This window comes from Helianthus annuus, chromosome 11, assembly GCF_002127325.2.
Source record: "Helianthus annuus cultivar XRQ/B chromosome 11, HanXRQr2.0-SUNRISE, whole genome shotgun sequence".
In the NCBI taxonomy this organism is placed as follows: Eukaryota; Viridiplantae; Streptophyta; class Magnoliopsida; order Asterales; family Asteraceae; genus Helianthus; species Helianthus annuus.
Genome location: NC_035443.2, coordinates 18,383,985 through 18,398,386, shown reverse-complemented (window position 1 = coordinate 18,398,386; position 14,402 = coordinate 18,383,985). Strand labels below are relative to the sequence as shown.

General features: G+C 37.2%; 3 protein-coding genes and 1 non-coding gene across 5 annotated transcripts; 2 read left to right on the top strand and 2 right to left on the bottom strand.

The window, feature by feature from the left end:
• Positions 1–5: 5 nt before the first annotated feature.
• LOC110887922 (protein ROOT INITIATION DEFECTIVE 3) lies at positions 6–2,176 on the top strand. The gene is made up of 3 exons (XM_035979807.1): positions 6–30; positions 449–1,173; positions 1,730–2,176. The coding sequence occupies exons 1-3, from the start codon at positions 6–8 to the stop codon at positions 2,174–2,176; spliced, it is 1,197 nt and encodes a 398-aa protein (XP_035835700.1).
• Positions 2,177–2,721: 545 nt separating this feature from the next.
• Positions 2,722–2,881, bottom strand: LOC118484568. Its single transcript, XR_004873676.1, has one exon. It is a non-coding gene; the product is annotated as a U1 spliceosomal RNA (small nuclear RNA).
• Positions 2,882–6,059: 3,178 nt separating this feature from the next.
• LOC110887923 lies at positions 6,060–6,886 on the bottom strand. Its single transcript, XM_022135481.1, has 2 exons — positions 6,721–6,886; positions 6,060–6,652 (listed from the first exon to the last, which is right to left on the bottom strand). Exons 1-2 carry the CDS (start codon positions 6,884–6,886, stop codon positions 6,060–6,062), a joined length of 759 nt encoding a protein of 252 aa, XP_021991173.1.
• A 1,510-nt stretch (positions 6,887–8,396) lies between these two features.
• Positions 8,397–12,870, top strand: LOC110889841 (zinc finger BED domain-containing protein RICESLEEPER 1). 2 transcript variants are annotated; one of them, XM_022137406.2, is made up of 4 exons: positions 8,397–8,600; positions 9,639–11,639; positions 12,480–12,549; positions 12,660–12,870. In XM_022137406.2, the coding sequence occupies exons 2-3, from the start codon at positions 9,659–9,661 to the stop codon at positions 12,530–12,532; spliced, it is 2,034 nt and encodes a 677-aa protein (XP_021993098.1). In that variant the 5' UTR covers positions 8,397–8,600; positions 9,639–9,658; the 3' UTR covers positions 12,533–12,549; positions 12,660–12,870. The 2 variants fall into 2 exon arrangements, with proteins under 2 accessions (XP_021993098.1, XP_021993097.1); XM_022137405.2 differs by having other exon boundaries at positions 12,651–12,870.
• Positions 12,871–14,402: the final 1,532 nt, after the last annotated feature.

Here is a 14,402-nt window from a genome sequence, read left to right as displayed (position 1 = left end):
CTCCTATGTTAGACATTAACGTTGTAAAATGTAAAATATCTAAGGATTCACATGAATCATACGTTAGAATCTGTGGGATCTTCCACTTTCTCTTGATCTATGTCCCAAAAAGTGGGAGCTCAAAGATCAAAAGTTGAAAACATTTAAACCTATGTTATGTTAATGTCGTTTTCAAATGCATATTTATTGCATCTTACAAACATTTTAACTATATATTTTTTTTTGAATGGCTAACGTTACTCTTCCAAACTCCTATATTTACAAATAACTATATATATATTTTCTAGCGTCTTGCTAGTGTTTTTTTCTATAACATTTTTGCCGTTACAAAACTTTATCGTGTCTTGGTTACATTAACATACCCTAATTTATGTCAATGTCACCGCCGCAACCATTACTCGAAACCCTTTACCCAAAAAAAAACCATTACTCGAAACCGTCCTCAAAGCCTCGTTTGACGGTCTGATCACCGCTTACGATTCATACACCGGAACCGTCTTAGCTCGCTTCAACAGCGGGCAATGCCCGCGTAACGGCATAACGGTAGTCGGAGACAATCAATTCGCTAGCTCTCATGTTTCACCGGAGACCGGTGTCGGCTCTATTCATCTTTATTACTGGTGGTCACCCTCTTGTACACAAAATATTACTCTACCAGAACCGGTAGCACCACTTGCTGCTTCTGTTGATGGATCATACTTATTTTCCGGTGGAGTTTCCGGTCGAATTCATTCGTTAATGGTGCCGTCAGGCGAGCTAATCCGGTCTTTTCCTGCTCATCAGAAATCGATATCGTGCATTGCGATCAGTTGTGATGAATCGTTGATTCTTTCGGGGAGTGACGATGGAACAATCGCGGTTACTCCTATACTCATGCTTTTGGATTCTTCTATTGAGACAGAATCGAAAACTGTTAAGAGGTTTGTCGGACATGATTTATCGGTGACCGGAATAGCCACCGGGATGGGGAGATCAGATGGCATTATGATCTCTAGCTCCTTGGACTGGACTTGCAAGGTGTGGTGCGTCGCGACTGGGACCCACCTCCAGACGGTGAAGTTCCATGGCGAGATATGGTCCATGGCATTGGACCCGTCTGAGACAGAGTTGTACGCTGCCGGAACAGACGGGTTGATATACAAAAGAAAGCTTAAAGTAGAGACGCGAAAACAGGTAATATGTGCGTATTTTTATTTGGGTGTTGTTATGGTACATCAACCAACCCATGACACTAGGACACGTATCACATCATACATGTTGTATGGGTCATACAGCCGTATGAATTGGTGAAAAAAGGTTATATGAGACGTATGAGTTATATCACTGTCACATTAATCATTTCTTTGTCAGATCGTCCTTTCATATGGCCGTATGACATTGAAGAAACACCCTCTCATATAGGTTATGTAGCCATCTTAATATTGGTCATGACACGACCCGTATGACCCATATTGGTCTTGTTAAATGGCTCGTATGTGAGTTGGTGTTTGGTTAACACGTCACTAATGCATTAGTTTGTGTACCCATGGCACTATCGGTTATTTCTTGTAAGCTTATAAATAGTTCAAGTTTTCTTTAAAGTGCTTTACTCACACACCCTTTAATCTACTTCTAAATTTATACCTTTTGTCCACAACATGACTTGAACCTCGACACGTGCAAATAGCTTTTTGACAATGTAGGTTAATGTTTTGACAATGTTCTAAACCGATTCGGTACACATTAACAGGTTGCACGAGGAGGAGAAACGGTCGTGTGGGGAGCAATGCACGACGGGGCAGTGGTGGCCATGATGATGTTAAATTATGGGAGAACACTTTTGACATTTTCTGAGAATGGAAGCATTTGTGCATGGGAAGTGGATAGTGGTAGAATGTCAAGTAGTTTTGTTGAGAAGGTTGGTTGTGGCGTTAGCGGCGTTGTGGTGGTGAAACGAGGTGGTGGTTTTGGAACAAGATGGATTGAAAATGGGGAAACCGGTGGTTATGGTGGTGGGAAGGAGTTGGGTAAGGCGGCTAAGGAGGCGGCCGAAATGGAAGAGGCGTTAAAGGTGGTGGTGGAAGATCGTAGACGAGCGATTAGCCATCTTGAATCGGCGATTGAGATTAATGAAAAACTGCTTAATATCATGCTCAAAGAAGCCGATGCAATTTCCAAATTTGAAACCATAACATAAAAAAAAATAAAGAATACAATAAATGTATTTATATTTATAAAACTGTGGAATATGTTATAAATTTTGAACCTTTTATATGTTTAGAAGATAATTGAATACTACATAATGTAACAAAAAAAAAAGTAAACTATTACAAAACATTAAATATAATTAATCTTTAAAGTTTCATCGAATCATGTTGAAGTTGATTATGAAATGACTTGACATATCATCACATATATGATCAAACCTTTTTGGATATTGTTCAACTTTCCGTTGTGAATCATTAAGCATAATTTGGTGGAGCTTGATCATCATTACCACCACCACTATCTAACCAGTTAGTTATTGTAAATCCTATATTCTTTACAATCATAATATGCATTATAAATTTATAATGTCTACATTATACCTTAAAGTTGTTTCCTTCTTGTATAAAAAATCATAAAATCCTATATTCTTTACAATTCAGCTCACATGCGTTAACCCAACAAGACACTTATTAAACAAAAATTTAAACTAACATATTGTGTAGAAGCCGCGCGAACGCAGGCCTCACATATTGTGTAGAAGCCACACGAACGCAGGCCTCCACTGCCACAAATTATGATGTAGACTTAACCACTTGGGCCGATCTTAGGGTAGCACCCCTCCTAAGTGCAATGGAGGACACTAACCTAGGCCATGGGCTTTCTTATCACCCATTGACCCCATCCAGGTAAGTGAGTTTTCAGTTACCCTCTTGCCCATGTTATTCAACTCCACTTGTGTTTCCCTTTCTTCTCACCTTCGATGTGGGATAGCTACTAAATATATCACCCAAACATCAAAGATTTAACTTTCAGATTAATTACATTATTTGTTTTTTTTTTTATTTATCGAGTATACGTTTTGTTCTGTCATCGGACACAATAGAATGGACCGTAGCAGAGCTAATTTTAATAATCACAAATATATAGAAGTTTTAATGTTTATTTCTTGAAATCTATCATGTTGGATAAATGCTTGTAGAATCCATAGGTATCAGACTGCTTTTTTTCTTTTTTTTTTTTTTTTTTTTGTTGTTGAGATTAATTTAAACGGTGTGTTCAAATTTGGTTCAACAAGTCAAATATTTATTAGCATAATTTGCTATAGTGAGATTTACTAAGTACGATGGTAAAGAATTTGTTTTTCATAAGGAATAATTTACCACAAATTAAAGAAGTAACCATACAAGGTCTAAAAAACAAAAATAAAGCCTAGAAAAGGCTTGTAAACGAATCACATGACGCAACCAACTGCTCCAGACGATTAAGACTAATACTCCGGAGCTTAAAAGGGGCCCTCTGAACCAATGGCGGATCTATGATTTCTCGTTACGGTGGACACAAATTTAATTGAGTTGAAATAGATCAGATCAAAATAGGTCAGGTAAAAAATGTGAAATGAGTAGTTTTTGCTTATAAATGTAACCCGGTTGTTACTAAATCCACGTTTGATCTTGTGAAACTAATTTTGTTGCGTGTTAATTTGAGATCGAATTGTGAAATTCATTTACACATGCTGATTTTACTTCGCATTTTCAATTTGCACAAGTGGCTCATAGAAGAAAAAGTGTGAACCCCTTACCCAACGGAAATACCCAAAATTTACCTATATATTTACCTATATATTAATTTTAGAACAAAATGAACAATAAATTTACCTATAGATTTAATTAGAACACAATGAACAGTAACATCCTAAGAGGATTAGCAAATGGTATCGGGTACCAGTACTGGTATCAGATTTATCAAACCGGGTATATTTTTTGTTCGGAATTGGTACCGACTTTTGACATTTTCTGTATCGGTTCGGCACCAGTATTCACCGGTTTTTACCCTCAAATACCGGTACCCACTTTTGGGGATTTCCGGTACCGGTTGGTACCGAGCTCATCAAATCCTGTAGCAACGTAGCAATGCAAGTAATTGTATTGTTTAGATTACTTTTCATACACACTGTAAGTAAACTGTATTTCGTTTGAATGAAGTTTTATATACAAAACAACTTATTTTGTTTTCCTTTTTGTCTTTTTCTATAATGAATGAATTGTAGCATGTAAAATTAACTTGGATCTGTAGCAACGTAGCAATGCAAGTAATTGCACCGTTTAGATTACTTTTCATACACACTATAAGTAAACTGTATTTCGTTTGAATGAGGTTTTATATACAAAACAACTTATTTTGTTTTCTTTTTTGTCTTTTTCTATAATGAATGAATTGTCGCATGTAAAATTAACTTGGATATTTAGATTATTGATGAGCAAATCATATCAAATCCTGTAATCAAACCGGTATCGTATCGGTACCAAATTTACTATACTAATCATTTTCGGTACCAATTTGGTACCCACCTTTTGGCGTTTTCAGAATCGTTACTTTCGGTTCGACGCCAGTCTAGCACCATACATGTATTTACTGATTTTTACCTTCAAATGCCATACCGTATGGTACCTAGCATTTTCGGTGCCGGTACCTAATTTCGATGATTTTCCGGATCGGTACTTTCGGTGTCGTTACCGGTACCGAGCTCATCCATATTTTAACGTGTTAGCACTGTAATAACTAAACTAAAAACAACTGAATTTCCAACGTGTATGACGTGTGGGTCCTATTATTATATATTAGATTATTTAAAATCGTTTTTTAGAAAAAAGTGACTATCGTTATAACGTCATTTTTATTTATGTTTTGATATTTAATATCTGCTTGCCATTGTCGAAACACGTTTTGCAAACATTAAGTCCCCGCCGCAACACGAGGGCGAAAAATCAACTAGTTAAACTAAAAGGCCATGATTTTAATGTTTCCAATTTCTAACTAACATTTAGTGTAATTCTTATTTTGTGTATAAGACTTTTCAGCAATTAGTTTAATTAATAAAACTAAAAAGAAACGCTTATGTATAAGACGGTCAAGGGCCCCTAGCTTAAATCTGAACCAACCCCAATAGTGGCTGGTTTGGTAGGGATCATTAGACTAGAGGGTATGGAGAGACTCATCCTTATGAGGATGGGGCGCTACGTAAATGCCACATCACCATCCCATTGAGGATGTGCCTCCTTGCATTTTGAGGGGGGTGGAGGATGGGGTTACCCCACATAATTTTTTATTGTTTAATTTATTTTATTTGTTTAACTTTTTTATTTGTTTAACTTTATAAAAACAATTCAAAATTTAAATAAAAATAAGACATAAAAGAAGATAATAAAATCCATTACATAACATAAATAAAAATTACATAACCTAAAAAAATTTACACTACCTAAAATTTATAAAAAAAAAGACAACATTTAAAAATTTATAAAAATTACACTACTTGTCTTCGTCTTCGTCACTGTCCCCGTCGTTTGCGTTGTTCCATATATGTTCTACCAAATCCTGTTGAAGGTTTGCATGCATGTAGTCGTTGGTTAGCGCGAACGAGTTTAAATCCTATTGCGTCGGATCTACCGGGACAGTATTCCCGTAAGATGCATTCTCATCATACTCACAAATCGTCCGACCGTCGTCTTCAATAATCATGTTATGGAGCAAAATGCAAGCGTACATACAAAGGCGCAACCTCTTCGGTGTGAACGCACGTACCGGTTGTTGAATGATGGCCTATTTTTTTGTAAAACACCAAAACAACGTTCGATGTCTTTTCTTGCAGCTTCTTGACGCTTGGCGAATTTTTTCCTTCGTTATCGGGAAATGGAATAGTCTTGACAATTGTAGACCAAGACGGATATATTCCGTCAGCAAAATAATATCCACGTCTATACTCAACCCCAGAAACTGTAAAACGGGTGTCCGGACCGGTTCCATTAACGACATCGCTAAAGATCGCCGATTGGTACCTCTATTTCGGTACAACGAGAAGGAGTTTACTATGGTCAGTGCACGTTGAGGTCGTTGAGTGAACCAGGGAGACCAAAGAAAGAATGCCAAATCCACAAATCTTGTGAGGCCACAACCTCAAGAATTAAGGTTGGATAGCCGTGATCACCTCGCGTGTATTTGCCTCGCCACGCATTCGGGCAGTTATGCCACGCCCAATGCATATAATCAATGCTACCGAGCATTCCAGGAAACCCGTGTCGTGCTTCATGAGCTTGGTACAATTGTTGAACATCATACGCGTTTGGTTTCCGCAAATATTTTTTGCTATACAGTTTCACCACATTATGGCAAAACCGATACAAACATTCCCGCGTAGTTCTTGCCGACATCTGTAAGTACTCGCCCAAAGCGTCGGCCACTGTCACGTACGCCAGTTGGCGAATGGCCGCAGTACACTTTTGTAACGTGCTGAACCCTTCATAATTCCGAGCATCGGGTCGTTGCGTGAAAAACGGGTCTAGCCCCACCAAATCATCAGCAATCCGTGTGAATAACCGGCGACTCATTCGGAACCTTCGTCTGAAAATGTCGGCATTGTAAAGGGGTGCATCCGAAAAATAATCGTTCACCAATTTCTCGTGCGCTCCTGTCGTAAAAAATATATAAATACGAGGAAATAAGAAATAAGGATAATAAAATTTAATAATGATAAACCTTGGCGGTCTCTGTTAGTCCGTTTTCGTCTGGTAATAACGCTTTCAGACGAGACGTCTTCCTCTTCCTCTTCCCTAAAAATCTGCGCCGCCTTTACCACAGCGTTTGCGTAAAACATCTCCTCTTCCTCCGAAGAAGACGAGGACCACCAAGAATTAGATGCCATTGTGGATGAAAAGATATTTTTTCTATAAAAGAATGGTATAAAAATGAGAGTGTTTTGGGTTGAAAGTGGGGAGAAAATGGTGAAAAGTGGTATAAAATGAGATGGTTTTATAGAAAAGGAGATTTTTTTATTAAACAATATAGCCGTTAAACGGCTACTTTTTCAAAATTATGGCCCGTCACAATCGTCTAGTGGGAGCCGGATTTCACATCACGGGACGAGGGGAGCGGTGTGGGGGACCGGCGCCGGGCCACGCCGGGCCTAAGCCGGCCACCATACCGCCTGGTCTTAGTATAAGCCATCAAATCCCAAAGGTATAAATACCCCCTTACAAGTACAACCAACACATGTTTTCAATTACTCACCGAATCACACTACCTCTCTTCTCCAAATACTTATGCTCATATCAGCAGGAGGTCGTAGAGTGGCCCTCTCACCTCTGCAACAAGCCTAACAATTTATTATTTTGCAATTTCATAACCACGATTAGGATCTAGATCTAACCTTGAGCTTATCCGAGCACACTTTTGGATCTTTAATTAGCGCCATCCGTCCATTTAAAACAAAACCACAACAAACCCACCCCAAAAGATTTAAGAAATACATGTTACTTGTCATGCTCGGAGTCTTAAGCTCAAACATCACAAACATTATTTCTTTAAAAAAAAACAAGTCACATAAAGTAATTAGTGCATTATTTCTTTTAGATTTTCAACCTTTAAGTTTTCCAACAAGAATACCAAATTTGATTTTTACAACATAAAAAGGTTACATCTTATGGATTTCATAATTTTGAATCAAGAACATATAATAACAAATATATGAAAATACATAATCATGGTTGCAGAAGGCTCTAGGCGCTCCCTAGTCAGTCGATCAGATAGTTAAGAGTACTCGGCCTAGGCAGAGAGTACTCGGGAAGTACTCGAACATGTTAAATTATGAAGAAATTAGTTTTCGGAAATTAGATCCATGTCAAATAACATAAATTTACTAATATGTATAACAAAATACGTGAAAACAATATTCATTCTTTAATATAATATGCATAAAAATTATGTTTTATTCTTTTTAAAGTCAAATTCGGCCCGAGTTGACCTAATAGATCCGATTTTGGTCGAGGTTGACCGTGTTTAATCGATACCAAGTAATTAGGCAAAGTTGAAGAAAGTCGCATCGACATGCTACCTTATAGTGATTACTCAGGGAGTACTCGACCTTGAAAACCTTGTTTTATAACCATATACATAAGTAATCAGCATCTTATTTCTATAGAACTTTTTATTGTACAAAATTAAAAAACGTTTCCTAACAAGTATCAAACTCTTTACCATATGTATGTATGTAATCACACCAATTTCATCAATATGTAAGTTAAAAATACCAAATAGGTATATCGAAAATTTTATTGAAATTCAGTTAATACAACAAAAAAAATCCTAGAAATCTGATTTAATAAACTAAAACAAATATAAAATAAAAAATGAAAATGACTTGGCATTAGGATCCGGCAATAATAACCACAAACCGTACCCAAAAGATTCGGAAAACCCTAACTCCACACAAACAATACCCAATTCGGATCATATCGTCGGGTCTTCATTTGCATCCGTATCCTCTTTCCCCAATTCAAACCCTAACCCTAACCCAACCCTGCTTCATCTTCCCGGATCTTCCAATCGGACTCTGCCATAACAAACCCGCTGCATAAAAGGTTCGGATCCCTAATTTCTTTCTTAATTTCACCCTCTTTATCTTTTTCTTAATTATCATACTGTTAATTGATCTGTTAGTTATGATTATGCAATTCGGCTGTTGGTTTTTTTCACTCGATCATGTCGAATATCCGTTTAATTTGAATTTTGAATTTCGATTCATACGATAATTGTTACAAAAGATGAACCCTAATTAAGAATTTTTTACCGGTACCAACCGAACATATACCATACCGTACAGTATTCGGTTTTGATATTAGCTAAATTTCAGTATCGGTACCATGTGGTACGGTACCGGTTCGTCACTTTTAACGGTACTGTCCCATACCAGTACCGGCTGAACATGTACAGTGCGGTATTCGGTTTAAAATTTAGCTGAATTTCAGGATCGGTACCATGCAGTACAGTACCATACCAGTGCCGACCGAACATATACCGTGCGGTATTCAGTTTTGAATTTAGCTAAATTTTAGCATTGGTACCATGCGGTACGGTACCGGTTCGAGACTTTTAACAATACGGTGCCATGCCGGTACTATTGACTGAACATATACGGTGCGGTACCGGTTCGAGACTTTTAACAATATGGTGCCATACCGGTACTACCGATTGAACATATGCGGCACGGAACCGGTTTGAGGCTTTTAACAGTATGGTGCCATACCGGTACCACCGACTGAACATGGTTCGAGGCTTTGAACAGTATGGTGCCATACCGGTACTACCGACTGAACGTATACGGTATGGTACCAATTCGAGACTTTTAAAAGTACGGTGTCATACCGGTACTACTAACTGAACATATACGGTACGGTGCCGTGCTATGCGGTATGATACCAGTTCAGTACAGACCCCGTATTGATCTCAAGTTCTCAACACCTAATATACAGATGGATGAAATTTTTATTTGTTGATTGCTTGTGGTTTGTCACATTCAGAATTATTAGGGTTTCTTATTATGTGAATTCTTTCAGTTTTGATACTAAAATCATGAGTTTAGTAGTTTACTGATATATCTATCTATATAAATTAAACAGGTTTCTATCAAGTTTATGTGATGGAAATACAAACTGAAACTCCGGTCAAAAAACCGAAGAGGTTGACATCAGTAGTGTGGAATCACTTTGAACGGGTCAGAAAAGCGGAAGCGTGTTATGCAGTATGTGTTCATTGTCAAAAGAAGCTAAGCGGGTCAAGCAACAGCGGGACAACTCATTTGAGAAATCATTTAATGAGATGTTTAAAAAGATCAAATTTTGACGTTTCACAAATACTCGCAGCAAAACGAAAAAGAAAAGACGAACCGGTTACCATTGCGACTGTTGGTTATGATGAAGTTCAAAGAAAAGACGAAAACGTTATCCCGATAGCTTATCATAAGTTTGACCACGAGTCAAAGGTAGACGGGACGATTAACCTCGGAAGTGTTAAGTTTGACCAAGAAAGAAGTCGGGTTGACTTGGCCCGTATGATCATGTTACATGATTATCCGCCGTCCATGGTGGAACACGTTGGGTTCAAAATATTCGTCAAGAATCTTCAGCCGATGTTTGAAGTGTTGACCACAGGTGCTATCGAGTCTGACTGTTTGACCATTTATGCAAAAGAACGACAGAAGGTGTTTGACGTCGTGAGAAATCTACACGGCAGAATTAGTCTCGCTGTCGGTTTTTGGTCTTCACCCGAGAACGTTGACTACCTAAGTTTGACCGCTAATTACATCGACGACAGCTGGAAACTTCAGAGGAAAATATTAAACTTCTTGACGTTGGATTCATCTCAAACGGAAGACGCGATATCCGAGTTACTTATAAAGTGTTTAATGGATTGGGACGTTGACCAAAAGCTATTCTCGTTGACTCTCGACGATTGCTTCCGGTACGACAATTTAGCCTATAGGATCAAAAACTGGCTTGCGGAAAACCGACCTGTTTTAGATCACGGTGAATTATTCGATATTCGATGTGCTTCGCATTTAGTGAAATCCCTTCTTGAGGATTCGATGGAATCGATTAAAAATGTGATCGAAAAGATTCGTGAGAGTGTTCGGTTCGTGAAAAGCTCGTTAACAACACATGGTAAATTCGATGAGTTTGCGCAACAAGCTGGGATTAATACCGAAAAATGTTTATCGCTTGATAATCAGATGAGATGGAATTCTACATATCTTATGCTCGAAAGCGTATTAGAATACAAAAGCGCGTTTTTTTTACTTCAAGAACATGATGCTAGTTACACATCGTATTTATCTGATGAAGAATGGCAACGCGTGGGGTCCGTTACGTCGTTTATAAAACTTCTTGTTGAGGTCATAAACGTCTTTTCACATTCGCAAAGCAAATACCCTACGTCAAACGTATTTTTCCCGGAAATATGTGACGTTCATATCCAATTGATCGACTACTGTAAAAACCCAGATGAATTCATCAGTTCTCTCGCAACGGAAATGAAGATTAAATTCGATAAATATTGGAATAAAAGCGGGTTAGGTTTAGCAATTGCCGCAATTTTGGATCCACGATTTAAAATGAAGCTGGTGGAATATTATTATAAACAAATATACGATACCGAAGCTCCGGAACGTATACGGGAGGTTTCCGAGGGTATAAGCAACCTTTTTAACGAGTATTCCGTCGACCTGGGGGGCTCAGTTGATGACGTGGCGGGGAAGGGTGGCAGCGGTTTAATCGGTACGAGTAATGCCGCTCAGGACCGATTGAGAGGTTTCGATAAGTTTCTTAATGAAACTTCGAACCAACAAAGCGGGGGTTCGGATCTCGATAAGTATTTGGAGGAACCTGTGTTTCCGAGAAATTACGATTTTAATATTTTAAATTGGTGGAAAGTGCATACACCGAGGTACCCGATTTTATCTACGATGGTTCGTGATATATTGGGTGTTCCTGTGTCTACTCTTACTGCTGACCTGGCGTTTAGTACTGGTGGTCGAGTGATTGATAATCATCTGAGATCAGTTGACCCGGATATCCGTCAAGCTTTGATTTGCGGGCAAGATTGGTTGCGGATGGAACCTGAAGGTACATATCGAATGGGTTGACTTATTTAAGAGTAACTAACGTACACGAATGGTCCCTGCAGTTTATCAAAATTTTGGATTTGGTCCCGAGTTCTCCAAAAGTACACGGACGGTCCCTGTAATTTGCACTTTGTAACGCATTTAGTCCCAACCAACAAATCTAAAGGTTTTTAGTAGGTCCACGTTACGATCTAAATGTGTTGCAAAGCGTAACCACATGGACCATCCATGTACTTTTGGAAAAAGTTGGGGACTAAAGAGGTTACAAAGTGCAAATCACAAGGACCATGCGTGTACTTTTAGAAAACTAGGGACCAAATCCAAAATTTTGGTAAACCACAGGGACCATCCGTGTACTTTACTCCTTATTATGATGGGTCGATTTGGAGAAAAGCTGGGGACCGAATGGGTTATGTGTTATTAAAATGGGTAGGACGGGTTGAAAGTTTTCCAATGTGCATTCCTAATGCATAAACATTATAAATCATTTTATTTAAAAATGTAGAATATTATTAAAATAACATTATTATGGTAATCATAGTGGACATAATATATATATATAAAAGGCTGGTTAAGTTTTTTTAAAGATGTATTTCTTCTCAATCCAACGTGTCTCAAACGGCTAAAGTTTCTCGAAGTGTATTTTTAATGCATAAAAAACTTATAAAGTCACTTTATTCAAACATTTAGAGCCATAATGAAATAACAATGTTATGACATTCAGATATGCCACACTAACTATTTTTAGGAAAAGTTAATGTTTTTACACGACCTAACCATCGGCAAATTTTAGTTTATTCGATTTGCTAATCCTCACATACTTTTTTCGGGCTTTTATTAGATACCAATGCCTCGGGCCTTTCCGTTGTTCCCCTTGCCATTGAATTGACATAATCGCACTCGCCTCATAGGTATGATTTGTTGTTGCATTGGGTTTAAATTGTAACTAATAATTTTTTTTTTTTTTTTTTTTTTTTTTTTTTGCTAATTTTGTTGTTTATATTATTTTTAGTGATGCAAGGTTGATGAGTACAGTTTACTTGAAATGCTTTCTGGATAACTTTACTGCTGCAGCTGTATTGATAAAATGGTAGTTAAGAGCTTTTGCATAAAAGTACATTTTTTTTTCTTGATTTGGAATTAATATTTTCTTGTGTGGAACTTTTAATTTGATGGATTCTTAATTGGTCTTGATGGCTTTTAGTACATGTAGTGAGAATAACTTGAAAATACATCATTAACCAAAGTTAGAAAATTTGATACAGTCAAAGTGTCTTACTTTCTATGTTCTAAAATTTCATAAGATGTCTTTTTATTTACTAAATAAAACACAATAATAATTAACCAGGTAGTAATTAGAGTCTTTATATACCAAATATCTTTATCGTTTTAAGTTCTTTTTTCAAACTAACCGGTTTGAAAAAATGGTTCAAAAAACGAAATCATTTTTGTTGGTCATACTGACTCAACAGATTTTCAAAACGAAATCATTTTCGTTGGTCATACTGACTCAACAAATTCTTTGCCAGATTGGTGTTCTCGTATTTTTTAAAATCGTATTCTAAGTTCTTTTCAAACTAATCAGTTTGAAAAAAAAAAAAAAAAAAAAAAAAAAAAAAAAAAAAAAAAAAAAAACAGTTCAAATTGTTAAAATGAAATCATTTTGGTTGGTCATACGAAACCAAATCTTGGCGGTTTGGTGTCTCATTTTTCAAACTCTCAATTAGCACTTCGGTATAAGGTCATGTATAGTTGTCACCCCCTTTACCCCAACATAACGTCCCATCACATATATGTGTAGTGGTTAACACCATATAGCCTCCACCACATACCCTACAAAACACATTTTCCAACCCACCCTTACTCACCTAACCCCTCTTGAATCTCATTATGCGCATCACGCCTGAAATTATAACCCCCCATAGCGCCTGTGGAGCAGTGTTCCCGGTGTTATGGGATGTTATAACCCCTTATAGCAGCACCCTATCACCCCCCACTACGCATGGATTAAAAACTTTATCAAAAATGTTTAATTGGGGAGTAGATAATTATTAACCGTTTTTTTCCCAGTAATAACATAATATTGTGATGTAAAAGTTTTGAGTAATATTCACTTGAATAAAAAAAAACATTTATAGTTCAAAAAGAATTTGGTTTTCTATTACTAAAAGTGATAACATCATGATTTATTTGGAAGGACATAAAAAGTTGACGAATAAAAAAGTGATAACATCAAAGATTCGGAACAAAAGTATCATCGACCCCACTCCTATCCTATGACAATTACTATCAAAAGTATATAATATATTCCATTTATCATAACCTCGAGGTTCGAGAGATCAAGCTTGAATTGGCATCGTTAGATTTGTCTGTGGATCATATGGGTTTAGGGCTGGTGGTTGAAGGTGGGGACGATAGTAGCAGATGTCAGATGTTGTTGGAAAATATGATATCAAGGTTGGAGAACTCGCTAGTCGCTAGTCGGCCGATGAGGTGGAGACTAGCGACTACTTGGTATTAATTGGATCGAGTTTTCTATATGTAATTTTCAGTTTTATGTATATATATATACACATTTTTATTGGTAAATACTTTAAGTAGTTAGGTTTTAACTCTTACTCAACTCATTTTTTTAAGTATACAAGATTAATTGTTGAAATTCACATGATTTGTTTGGAAACCTGCCGAAATTTAGAGGTTTTGGCCGGAAAATACATGTTTTTTGCCGGAATTTGGCCGGAATCGCCGATTTTTGGCTGGCAGA